General features: G+C 43.8%; 1 protein-coding gene across 5 annotated transcripts in view; it reads left to right on the top strand.

The window, feature by feature from the left end:
• Positions 1 to 13,654, top strand: part of SPIDR (scaffold protein involved in DNA repair) — a 455,986-nt gene that overhangs the window by 428,334 nt on the left and 13,998 nt on the right. For all 5 annotated transcript variants that reach the window (XM_062188525.1, XM_062188523.1, XM_062188524.1 and 2 more), the window contains 5 exons: positions 531 to 618; positions 1,717 to 1,857; positions 1,950 to 2,009; positions 9,989 to 10,199; positions 10,848 to 11,000. In XM_062188525.1, the coding sequence (XP_062044509.1) occupies positions 531 to 618; positions 1,717 to 1,857; positions 1,950 to 2,009; positions 9,989 to 10,199; positions 10,848 to 11,000 (653 nt within the window). The remainder of the gene's footprint in view (positions 1 to 530; positions 619 to 1,716; positions 1,858 to 1,949; positions 2,010 to 9,988; positions 10,200 to 10,847; positions 11,001 to 13,654) is intronic.

Below are 13,654 nucleotides of genomic sequence, written 5' to 3'. Positions count from 1 at the left end.
CATATGGAATGCCAGCATCACAGGCAGTGGCTTAACCCACTGCACCACACTCCAGCCCCTTCTTTTTTTTTTTTTTTTTTTATGTATTATGTGAAAGGCTTATGGAAAATAATGAAAAATCAAGATTTGTTTGCATCAGAATAAACTTATCTTTTAATTCCATTTTCCATGAACTTTTTGAAGTCCCTGCTTACACAAGTGCATACATAGATAAATTATAATATGTTGTTTGCTTTTCATTTAGCAAGGTAGCATAACTATGTTTCTGTGTCATTAAGTACTTCTATATCCCCAATGACTGTATTTCATAGCATAGGTGTGTAATAATATATTGAACAGACTCCTTGTGCAGTTGAGCTCACACATGTGTTAGTCTGTCTGGGTGTCCTGTGCCTCCATCATCTAGATCACTAACCATGTCCTTAGTGCTACAGATGGTGTCTATTAAGCACTGACTGGCTCACTGAGGAGGCGCTGGCTAGGTGGTGTTTGAAGCAGAATACCTTTGATAGCATCTTTTCTTGTTTTAGGACAGTGGGACTTTTCAGTCTGATTGACACCATATGGCCTCCTGTGATGCCTCTGAAAGCACCTGGCCGCGGCCAGCCCTGTGAAGAGGTAAGCTCAGCATAAAGAGCTCCTGGGTGCCGTAGGCTGCTCTGTGCCGAGTGCCAAACCAGGTGTCCTCATCATCACCTCACAGTCCATGTCTCCACGATAGCACAGAGGAGCCCTGCCCAGTGAGTTCCTTTGTCTGTGGTAGCACATGAGTATGAGTCGGGACTGGGATTCAGTTGCACTCATCTCACTGTGTACCCAGCCGCCTCTGGCTGCTTTCCCTACCTTGCAACATGACTTGCATCTTGAGAGTAACTGGTAATGTGCATTTAAACTGTGTTCTTTACACTCTGTCCCAGCAGTTAGGATCTTTGCTCCTTGCTAGACCAAGCACACAGTGTTTGTTTTTCCTGCTGCCTGCCAGTTGCTCATAGAACCAAATAGAACAGGAACTCCCTACAAGCCATGGACACGTATCAATCACTAGGTTACCCAGAAATTCCATTTTCCTGCCTTATCAAATTTCTTGTGGTAGTGGCTTCCAAACAGCAAGATGGACTAATAGGTGTGCCTTCTACCCTCCTGAGCCTCATCCAGCAGGCTTGCCAGTGGCTGCTGAGGGCATCTGGTTGAGGTGGTGGCTGACTTCTTAGATCATATGAGGGGAATTGATTTCTAAATGACATAGTACACTCTGAAGAATAGATGTTTTTCATGTAGCCTTCCAGAGGCAGTATGCATCTATAAGCAAATGTGCATGTTTATATTAAAGGAGTATTTTTTTAAAGATTTTTTTATTTATTTGAGAGGCAGAGTTACAGAGAGAGGGAGAGACAGAGAGAAAGGCCATCCATCTCTTGGTTCACTCCCCAAACATCTGCAATGGCTGTAGCTGGGCCAGTCCAAAGCCAGGAACAGGAACTTCTTCTGGGTCTCACACATGGGTGCAAAGGCCCAAGCTTTTGGGCCATTGTCTACTGCTTTTCCAGGCCATAGTAGAGAGCTGTATCAGAAGAGGAGCTGCCAGGACTAGAAACGGTGCCCATATGGGATACCAGTGCCGCAGGCAGGGGCTTAGCCCACTCTGCCACAGCACTGGCCTAAAGAGTATATTTTAATAGCATATTTTTGTTCTATCTTTGTCTTTATGTTGAACAGGTAAAAACTCATCTGCCTCCTACGTTCTGTTACATCCTCACTGCACTTCCCAATCTGGGACAGATTGATGTCATTGAAGAGGACCCCCTTTCCAAGCTTTACCAGCCTCCAGTTCCCCGCTGCTTAAGAGAAATTCTTCAGGTAGCATTTTGTTTCTAACAAGTTCTTCAAGTATTTTTGCTGTGTCTGTGTGCTTTATGTCATATTACTAATATTTTTTATTGCCTTTTCAGACTGATAACCTGGGTACCCGTTGCACTTTCTATGCCAGAGTGATCTATCAAAGACCACAGGTAATCAGTTTCTCGCTCGCTCTCCACACCCCATCTCTCTGTTATATAAGGTATTAAATTATAAAGTACTAGAAGTTTATTAAAGGATTATCTCTCAGAAATTAACAAATGCTGCAATGAAGAAGTCTTTTTTTTTAATTTAATTTTTAATTTTTTTTTTTTTTTGACAGGCAGAGTGGACAGTGAGAGAGAGAGACAGAGAGAAAGGTCTTCCTTTTGCCGTTGGTTCACCCTCCAATGGCCGCCGCAGTTGGCGCGCTGCGGCCAGCGCACCGCGCTGATCCAATGGCAGGAGCCAGGTGCTTCTCCTGGTCTCCCATGGGGTGCAGGGCCCAAGGACTTTGGGCCATCCTCCACTGCACTCCCTGGCCACAGCAGAGAGCTGGCCTGGAAGAGGGGCAACCGGGACAGGATCGGTGCCCTGACCGGGACTAGAACCCGGTGTGCTGGCGCCGCAAGGAGGAGGATTAGCCTAGTGAGCTGCGGCGCCGGCCATTTTTTAATTTTTTTTTTTAATTTTTTTTAATTTTTTTTTTAATTTTTTTATTTTTTGACAGGCAGAGTGGACAGTGAGAGAGAGACAGAGAGAAAGGTCTAATGAAGAAGTCTTTTTAAAAGCCAGTTATGCATGCTAGAGTGGTAACAGACCCATTCCTGTGTGGGTGTGGACCGCCAGTCACTGTGCTGAATACTGAGATGTAAAATAGCCCAGGCATAACCCTGCCTCAGAAGACTCTTGGCTCAGTCAGGTCCATTCCTTTCTGACATACAGGCAGGCTGAAGGAGGGAGAGAGAAACTCAAACCTTGATTGTGGGGTAGAAGTGGGGATGTCAGCTCTGAGAACCATGGATAGTGAAGGACACCCTGTGTTCCCTGTGAGGCCTTGGCAGTTCTAAGAGTAGCTGCCTGGAAGAGCTTGTTGTTGGGTCAGCCAGAAGCAGATGAGGGAAGATGTTCTTGCAGTCTCAATACACCAGCTGCATTATTCAGGAAACCTCTGCTATCAGTCTAATCACCTGAGAGGCACAGAGGACACCCTCTCTGTAAAACCCTCATGAGTGAGGTATATTGGGTGCATCTGTTGTGAGTGCCTGCCCCTCAGAGGGCAGCTGTGGTGTCACTGATGCCCAGCCAGATCAGAACACCAGAGAGAAGTCCTGAGAGGAGAAAAGCTGGAGCTGGGGCAGGAGACCTGGATTGGACTGGGCAGGCCTAGCCTATCTTGGCACATGGGTATAGAGGCTGGGGATAGGGGGACCACAGGCTGAATATATGGTGTGTCTCTTACTTTCCAAACCTGGGGCAAACTAAAAGCCGACTTCATGCTTCTCCACCTACCTAGAGAATGGTGCTGGTGTGGAGACACACTCAGCATCTGGCACATTCCTGTTCTTCCATGGTGGATGGTGGGTCAGGGGCCAGAGGTGGTTCACTATGCAGGTGCCAGATGCTACAGATCCAGCACTGTCTTCAGGAGATAAATGGCAAGAAACACAGCTGGTATGGCACATACTCCTGCGCATAGCCTTCCCACTTCGACCAGTGCCTGGGAGGAAGGAAAGCAGGTGTGAAATACTCACACCGAAGCCAGGTGGATGGGAGTGCAGATGTAGATAAAGACAAACTGAGTCATCTCCCTTGCTGGGTGGAGCGGCCCTGCCCTGTCAGGCTCGGTAAGATACACTGATCCCTTCCTGCATGGGAACCAGACCACCACTATGAGTATGACTTTCAGTGGGTGTGTGTACCTAGAAATTGGTGGTCCTATAGTCAGGGAACAATCAGGGATCAGAACCCAGTTTAATAAATTCCTTGATCCACTGAACTTCCAGGTATCTCCTGTATTTTGCTTTTGTGGGAAGGAGAATCATCAGAAACCAGGGAGTAACCAGGAAGAAACTGAAAAAAGCTAAGGCCTGGGGCCAGACCATGGCTAAGCAGGTCACCTGCACTTTCTATAGGAAGGGCTGGCTTTCAGAAGGGCACCGTGAGTCACTGCCAGAACTGAATCATCAAAGAAAGCCTGGTAGTATTTCCATTGTATTAATGACTAAGTCATGAAAATGAAAGAAAGGGTTGTTTGGTTTTTTGTTTTGTGTGTGTTTGTGTGTGTGTGTTTAACTTTTGTTTTGAGATAATCATAGACTCACAGTAGATTGCAGATGCACCCTCCCCTTGTCAACATTCCACAACCACAGTTACCACAGTACAAAAACCAAGACAGACACCACACAATCCAGGGAGCTGATTTAGATTCACCTATCACACATGTACTTGTATATGTGTGTTCTCACATGTGTGCATGGAGACTTTTGTGCAGTGTATTTACACATAGCCTTGCCTGACAACCACTGCAGTCTATATTCTCAGCTGTGCTGTCACAAGATTCTCTTGTGTTCCTCCTTTTAACCACACCCGCCCTCTCCCCTGCCCTAACCCTGCAGCCACTTGCTTTCTGTTATTATGATACCTTGTGATTGTTACAGAAGAACCAAGCACTAGGTATCTATGAGTTTACCATAACAAAGTACCACAGACCAGGAGGCTAAAACAACAGAAATGTGTTCACTCCCACTTCTGGAGGCCAGAAGTCTGAAATCCAGCAGTTGGCAGAGCTGTGCTCCCTCTGATTTCTTTAGAGGAGGATCCTTCTTGCCTCTTCCAGCTTCTGCAGTTTGACGGCAATGCTTGGTGTTTGTAGTGCTCACTCTGGTCATGTGACCATCTTCTTCCTACTGTCCTCACTGTCTTCCCTCATGTCTTGTTCAAATTTCCCCATTTTAGAAGGACCCCAGTCACACTGGGGGCCCACCCTAATGACTTCATCTTTACTGAGTCAAATCTGCAAAGACCCTATTTAGGTCACATTCTGAAGTCCTCAGTTTAGAACTTCAACAAATCTGTTTTGGGTGACACAGTTCAACTCATTACAGATACTTTTGAGGTTGGCTTTTTTCGATTAATGTATTTCTCCAAAGACTCATCCAGAGACTAATAGTGTTAAGCATCTCTGTTTCCTTGCCATCCATATATCCTCTTTGGTGAAATGTCTGTTCACATCTTGTGCCCATTTTCTAATTAAACTGCTTGACAACTTATTGTTAAGTTTTTAAAGTTCTTTATATATTCTGAATACAGGGCCTTAGTCAAATATGTCATTTACAAATATTTTCTCAAAGTTTGCAAATTATCTTTTCATTCTTTTAACAGCCTTCTGCAGAGCAGAAGTTTTTAATTTTGATGTGGTCAAATTCGTCAAAGTTTCCTCTTAGAGATGATACTTTTGTTGTCAAGTCTAAGACATTTTTTGCTTAGTCCTGAGTCCCCAAGTTTCTCTCTATGTTCTTTTTTTTTTTTTTAAGTTGAAAGAACAATTTTCTAGCTGCTCATTCACTCCTTTAAATGCCCAGAACAACAATGGCTGACCAGGATCTCTATCCAGATCTCCCTTGCAGGCGACAGGGACTCAAGTACTTAAGCCATTGCTGCTGCCTTCCAGGGTATACATTAGCGGGAAGCTAGAATGGAAACTGAGGTTGGACTCAGTCACAGGCACTCCAGGATGGTATTCAGGTGTCCCCAGAGGAAGGTTAACCCATTGTACCACAATGCCTACTTCTATGTTCTCCTTAGTAGATGTATAATTACACATTTTACATTTGAGTCCATGATGATTTTTAAAAAAAGATTTATTTATTTATTTGAAAGTTGGAGTTACACAGAGAGAGAAGGAAAGGCAGAGAGAGAGAGAGAGAAAGAGAGAAAGAAAAAGAGAGAGAGAGGTCTTCCATCTACTGGTTCACTCTCCAATTGGCTGCAATGGCTGGAGCTGTGCCGATCCGAAGCCAGGAGCCAGGAGCTTCTTCCAGGTCTCCCACGTGGGTGCAGGGGCCCAAGGACTTGGGCCATCTTCTACTGCTTCCCCAGGCTATAGCAGAGAACTAGATTGGAAGTGGAGCAGCCAGGTCTCGAACCAGCGCCCATATGGGATGCCAGCGCTTCAGGCCAGGGCGTTAATCCAGTCCCCATGATGCTTTTTAAAAGATAGTATTTGTTTGAAGGCAGAATGACAGAAAGAAAGGGAGAGACAGAGAAAGAGATAGGTATCATCCATCTATTGGTTCATTCTCCAAATGGCTGCAACAGCTGGGATTGTGCAAGGCCGAAGCCAGGAACCTGGAACGCCATCCAGGTCTCTCCTGAGAATGACAGGACCCCAAGTACATGAGTCCTCTTTCACTACCTTCTCAGGTGCTTTAGCAGGCAGATGTATTGGAAGCAGAGCAGCTGGGACTTGAACCAGGACTCTGATAAGGGATGCCCATGGTGCTTAACCCACTGTGCCTTAACACTGGCTACCTCATAGAACATTTTGAATGAGGTGTGGGGTTCTTTTTTTTTTTTTTTTTTTTGCCTGTGGATATCTAATTGTTTAAGCATAATTTGCTGATAGACTATCCTCCCTCCTTTGAATCACTTTTGCACCTCTGTGAAAAATCAATTAAGCAGGGCTGGCATTGTGGCACAGCAGGTTAAGCAGGTTAAGCCATCGCCTGCAATGAGTGCTGATTTGAATCCTGGCTGATTCACTTCAGATCCAGCTGCCTGCTAGTATGTCTGGGAAAGCAGTGGAAGATGGACCAACTACTTGGGTCCCTGTACCCACATGGGAGACCCAAATGAAGCTCCTTGCTCCTGGCTTCAGTCTGACCTAGCCCCAGCTGTTGTGGCCATTTGGGGGCTGGAACTAGCAGAAAGAAGTCCTCACTTAATCTCTGTCTCTCCCTCTCTCTATAGAACTCTGCCTTTCAAATAAATAAATCTTTTTAAAAAGAATCAGTTGAGCGTAGTTTTTGTTGTGTTAGTAATATTTTTGCCTAATTACTGTCATTATAGGTTTCCATGTCATCTCTGTGTGAGCACTTTTCCTGGTTACATAAAGCTATAAGGATTTTTTAAGTAGATTTTCTTTTTAGAGAAATGTCAGGTTCATATCACAATCAAAAGGAAAGTACAGAGATTCCCCATATATCCCTGGCCCACCCGCATACATGACCTCTGCCATCATCAGGTTTCCCTAGCAGAGTAGTGATGACCCTACACTGACATAATCATCCAGAGTCCATGGTTTCTGTGAAGCTCACTCTTGATGCTGTCCAGTCCATGGGTTTACACAAGTCTGTAACGACAGACCTACCATCATAATACCAGACAGAACTTTTTCACTGCCCTAAAAGTCCTCTAAGCTCTGCCTGTTCGTTCTTCCTTCTCCAAACTCCTGGACCACTAATCTTTTTTACTATCTCCATAGTTTTGCCTTTTCTAGAATGCCATGTAGTTGCAATCATATAGTATATAGCCTTTTTGCACCAGCTTCTTTCACTTAAGAATATATATTTCTGTTTCCATGTCTTTTCATGACTTGATAGGTCATTTCCGTTTGAGCACTGAGTAATAGTCCATTGTCGGGATGTGCCATGGTTTATTTGGCCATTCATCTAATGAAGGACATCTTGGCTGCTTCCAATTTTGTCAGAGACCTGTTCTTAATAAAATTTTCTAATAAATTGATATTACTGCTTCACATTAACTAGTTATCGGTGCCTTTACAAAAGATTTGCTTATTACCAACTTTTTATATAATCCCAATAGGAAAGATAAATTGATTATTAATTTCAAAGGAAATTAGAACATTTTGGTTCATCAATGGCTTAAAATAGCCCTTAGGCCAAATCCAGGGTATTTATATAGGACATTTCAAATCTTTGAAGATTATCAGAAAAACTCCCAAACTCAGACAGTTTTGTAGAAATCATTGCCTTTTCTGAGATATATACCAATTTTTAAAATTTTGATTTTACCAGTTGTCCCAAAAATATCCTTAATAACACCAGGGCCCAATACAGGGTCATGAAGTGCATTTAGTTGTAATATTTCTTTCATCTCCTTCAAGTGAAATACTTATTTATTTTGCTTATTTTATAACCATGGCAATTTTAAACAATGTAGGCCAGTTAGTACAATGTCCCTCAGTTTAGGTTTGCCTATGTCATCTCCTGAACAGATTCAGATCATGCATTTTGTATAGGAATGCCACATAAATGATACTTTGTTCTCATCAGGAGGTACACAACTGATTTGTCCCAGGACTGTGATATTCTTCTATCAATTGGTTAAGATACTATCTTCCAAGTTTAGATTTTCTATTCTAATAAATATTTCACACTTATTAATTAGTAAATAAGTATTTTGTGGAGAGATACTTGGAGACCTTATAAATATTCTGTCTCTTATCAAACTTTTACACACTCATTTTAACATCTGTTGCAATTCCTGCCCGAAATGATTATTATACTCTGATAGTGGCTAAATGCTAAATCCTAACTCCAACTTTCTTCTACATTTATGAGCTGGAATCATTAGGAGTTTTCCATTTTCCTGTCTTATTTGTGTAGTCACTTACTTGTTTATATCAGAATGGACCAGTATATTTTTTATTCAGTGGGTTACAGTTTGTCACTTTTACTCATTTTGATACTCAAGTCTTCAAAGGTTTAAGCTGGCTACCATGTGCCTTGGACATATAATTCCAAATGATTCTTTGAGTACTTCCCTACTTTATGTCACAGTGAGATATTTCAGACTCATCCTTTGCTTTCTAGGGCCTAGGATTCAGGAGATATAAGTGGATTCATGGAAGGCCATAGGCCTGGGGCTGAGGAATTGGCCAGCTTGAGGTTCAGTTGATGCTGGTGGTTTGGATGGGTGGTCAGGCTGAGGATTCCATATAGCTAGTCCACAGGACTGGACAGGGAAGGCTCCTTGTGTTTTCTTTCTATGCCCTGAAGTCAGCTGTATCTTCAAGGAATTCTGGTCAGTTTTAAAGGACAGTGCTGTTTAGAAGCCAAGATCTGTTTGGGAGGTGGGATCCCTACTATTGGGATGTCATTGCTGCCTTTCAGTGGGCAGAGCAAGGAAACAGATATGTATATATTCATGCACACACAAATCCTTATCTACTTCTATATGTCCATTCATCTATCTAAAGCCATCATTTCATACCAATATCTCAAACTCTAGACCATTATCACAGAATTTATTCAAGACCTCTCTGTTTCAATGTGTATAACTCCCTTCTCCAATGGCTGTTTTCCTCAGTATTACCTAGTCAAACTTCCAGTGTGTAATCACCCTCCCAACCATGCAGACTGCCTCCTCTATCCCAACTTACAGCTCCCAACCATGCAAATAGTTTTCCCTGTCCAGTCCTGTGGACCAGCTGTATGGAATCCTCAGCCTGACCACCCATCCAAACCACCAGCACCAACTGAACCTCAAGTTGGCCAGTTCCTCAGCCCCAGGCCTATGGCCTTCCATGACTCCATTTATACCTACCAAATCCTAGGCCCTGTCTAAAGGGCTGAGCCAGAATGCTAGTTTAATGGAACCTCAAAAGGTACTGCAACTTTTGCAGATAAGGAAAAATGAAAAAAGTTACGATAAAAGGAAAAGCAAAAGAAAAATGGTTGCACATACAATAAATATGTGACACCTGCTCTATACCGATGCTGTACAAAGCCTAAATGCAAGTGAGATCTATTCCTAACCATCAGGAAACTTACAACTACCTCGAGGGAAGAAAATGGCTTTTTAGGTATATAAACACAGGGTCTGGAAGAAAAGAACAGTGAATTCCAACTGAGTAAGTCAAAAGACCTTCTACTGGGGAAGAGTGGACTATACTCCAGGGAAGGAGTCCTGTAGACAGGTACAAGGTTGGGACACTCAGGGCATAGGCATTGCCGTGGGGGCCAGTGACCAGGATGTGAAGTTTGTTGTTTGTTTTAAAGTTTATTTGAAATAATATCTTAAACTGTTAATGTTAATAAGAGTCCTCTAAGATCATTGATTCTCAATTCATAATTTTAGGTATGAGAGTAGTTAACTCAATAGTCCTTACCTTGTCTTCAAACTGTAGCTGAAGAGTCTGCTTCTTCTGGAACAAAGGGAGATTTGGCTGCTGGTTACAGACATCACGCTGCAAGGAAAGGATAAGAGTGACCCCCGCCTTCCCAAAACTCTGCCAATCTGCGTGGCCCCCTCCTGTGTGCTGGACCCAGAGGTCCTGGAAGCACTTATTGCAGCTGCTTCTCCCAGCATCCTCTTCAGGGACGCTCTTCAAGACCAGGGTATGTTTGCTTCTTCTCGACAGCTTTCACCTGGGGCAGTTGATCAATGCCCACAGAATTGCTTTCTGGAGCTCCTGGTTGCCTTCATCCTACCTTGACACTGCTGGCACTTCCAGGAAGCCCAATACAGACATGGCCAGTTAGGTGGGAGAGGCCCATGTCATAGCCCTGGGTTTGACTAACCCCACTGGGCAAAACCAGCAAGAGATGCTGACTTGCCTTGCTGAGATGCCACCAGCCATCCCATGATTGTCTGTTGGTGGCACCCTGCAAGAGCCACCTTAGGTCATGTCCTATAGGATTCCTTTTTAAAACAAACCAAAAGCTAGAACATTATAAACTTAGATGCTTAAATCAGTCAGCCTTCTTTTTCCAAGGATCTAACTAATATCCTTCCTGAACTGTATATTTTTATTTTGATTTCACATTTCACATTTATCCTTTCTAAATTGAATGTGATTCTAGAATGTATGTGCTTTTCTAGCCTGGCTCCAGCACATCACGTGTGCTGCTGGACATGGCCTGGCATTAGAAACACATGGGCCCACACCTACACCTTTGTGCCTCCATGACCCCTAGGAGACTTTACTAGCATGAGGACTCACTGTTTTCCTCTGTGCTTCCATAACCTGAAGTGTCTGTTGGCAGGTCGGATTATCTGTGTTGAACGGACTGTCCTCCTGCTTCAAAAGCCCCTTTTGTGTGTGGCCTCTGGTGCTGCTTCCTGTGAGCTGATGGACCCTGTGATGCTCGATGAACTGGACTCTCTCACGCCTGTCAATTCCATTTGCAGCGTTCAAGGTGGGCAGCATCTGTTTGGAAATGCTTTTTGTGCTTTCTTAAGTATCATGCTGTTTTATATCTGGTTACTTGTTTAATCAACAAGTATTCGCTGAGCATCTACTATGTTCCAGGCATGGACTACACAGTGAACAGGATGAGAATAAATTCTTGCCTCTGAGGCTTATAATCTGCATCAAACGACTTAAATCACTCAGTGTACAAACTGACATCAGGCTACAGCATTCTGAGCACTCCAGCTGCCATAATCCAGTCCTCATCCTGTCTGGGAGGTCAAAGAAGGTCCCTAAAGACAAGAAGATTGACCTGAGGTCTGAAGGATTAGGGTGACAAGTTAGGTCAAGGTGGTGGCAGAGAACAGGAATTGTCAAGACCACTAGTAGGAGGCAGCTGGTAAGCAGGGGTGCCCAGGAGCAGGCAGGAAGGTAGCTGAACAGAGAGAGGGATTAGGTGGGGCAAGAGGGGCCGGCTGAGCATCAGGAGTGTGCCTGTATGTTCTCATTTACATCCCTGCAGAGCAGAGTGGAGGGCTGAGGTGGCAGTGGTAGTAGAGAGAAGTAGACCCAGTAGAGTTAGGGAAATTAACTGGTTGATCCCAGAGAAAATGGGCCACAGACAGGCAGAGAGGACATGTGCGAAGACCTCTGAGTTTTAAGTTAGACAGGGAAGCAATGAAAGTTCTTTCCACTGAAGTAAGATGTGATGGACAGGACAACTTTTTTGGGATCATATCAGTTCTGTCATGTTGTGAGGCTACGATGCATCTAAGAAGGAGATGTTTTAATAGCTAGTTGGATGTGTGAATATGGATCTGAATATAGCATTAATCTTTTCTTTTTTAACTTTATAAAATGTTTTAATAATGCATGTGTCTTGGAACTAATGAAAGATGAGCACAGAGAGGTGGCACTGTTCTGCATGTGCCTGCTGCAGCCACGTGCACACCATGGAGGGAGTTTGTGCAAATGGGGTGGTTTGATACCCAGTATCTGTCATTTACATCTCTCACTTAGTTAGTAGTGTTGCAGAGCTATGTGTCCAAGTGGGTAGAGAAGGTTACAACTACAGAACTTTAAATCATAATGTGGTTTTTCATGATTAACACTTTCACAACATAAAGTCTTGAAGGTTTCTCCAGGAGGTAGCATGTATCAAAATTTTATTCCCTCTATAGCAGAATACCATTCCACTGCAGGGATATACTGTGTTTTATGTATGCTTTAATCAGTTGCTGGACATTTTGGTTGTTTCCACTTTTTGGCTCATGTGAAAAAAGGTGCTTTGGAGATTCATGGGCATGCTTTTGTTTGAGTATTGTTTTCAAATTTGGGGTCATATCTGACAATGGAAGTGTGAGTCATAAGGTAACCCTGATAGCCTTTTTGAAGAATGTCACTGTGTGTTCCAAACTGACCACATAACAGGTTTGTATATCTTTAATACCAAAAAATACTGCTGTATAACTTCCCAGAAAGTATGTAGCAATTCAAACTTCTCAGTGTAACATCTAAAAAGTTCTGTTTTCCTCACTCTTGCCCACCACTAGTTCTTGATTCTCTATATAGTTTTTGCTCAACAAAAAACCCTGTGGTCTCACTGTTGCCATACTTCACATTCTGCTTGTGCGATGGGGCACTTGTTCATTGTGTTGAGGCCGTTTGAGTTTTCCCTTCTGTGTATCTCCCTTTGGGGCTAGTGCAGAATCATAAAAGTGAAGGCAGGAGACAGAGCACAAGGGCCCTGCTGGCTCCACCCTGAAGCCGTGGAATCTAAGGGGCTTCCACATTCTCACCTGTAAAATAGAGAAAATAGAAGTGGCCTCAGAGCATTGTTGAAGATTACATGAGATGATGCACTCGCACTAGCATTGCAGTCCAGTGGAGAAAGTAGATGCCACTTCTGCTACCAGAAAGCAGCAAGGGTAGGACAGAGGGCTGATGGCTGGGTTCTGAGGAAGCTTTGCTAGGGGTGAGATACAGCCATGAGGGCCACAGGACAGCAGAGCCTTCCTCTCCGGCATGAACCTATGGTACCTGTTGCTCAGCTCCCTGATGAGGCTCATCATCTTTGAGCCCCATTTCTTAAGTAAACAACAGGCAATTCAGTCTGTCATGAAGTCTGGTCCTGGTCCCTGAGATTGAGATTTCAGACTCCTGACATCCAGTTGTTGGAAGGCACTGCACCAAAGGCTTTGTACCAGGAAGAATGTGCTGCCTTCGAGGCCATGGTTAGCTTTACTCATCATGGCACTTCCTGGAGTGAGGGAGGTCCTGGGGCCAGCACTGCTGAGGCCCATCATAGTGCAAAACTTTGCAGGAATTGTGGCCTGGTGTCTGCATAAACCAAGGGTCCCAAGTGCAGGGATTCTGGTCACTTAGGCCACACTGCAGATACAAAGCTCGTGCCTACTTCTGTGTCTTTTTCCAAGGTTTGTCAGTGCAGGCATAAACTGGGAGGTACACATACTTTCTTCCCTTCCACAGTAAAGGCTTATCAGTTGTCCATTGCTCATTCATCTCTCCTCCCACTTTTCCAAAAAGCAATGAGTGCAGAAAAAAGATCAGTTTTTCTATGTCAAACATTTCTGAGGTGTTATTAGCAGAGAAGGAGAACAATATTTCTAAACATCAGAGCAAACAGGCTCAGGTTGCCTC

The sequence above is a fragment of the Lepus europaeus genome, chromosome 4 (genome assembly GCF_033115175.1).
Source record: "Lepus europaeus isolate LE1 chromosome 4, mLepTim1.pri, whole genome shotgun sequence".
Classification (NCBI taxonomy): Eukaryota; Metazoa; Chordata; class Mammalia; order Lagomorpha; family Leporidae; genus Lepus; species Lepus europaeus.
This window is presented reverse-complemented; position numbering and strand designations above follow the sequence as displayed.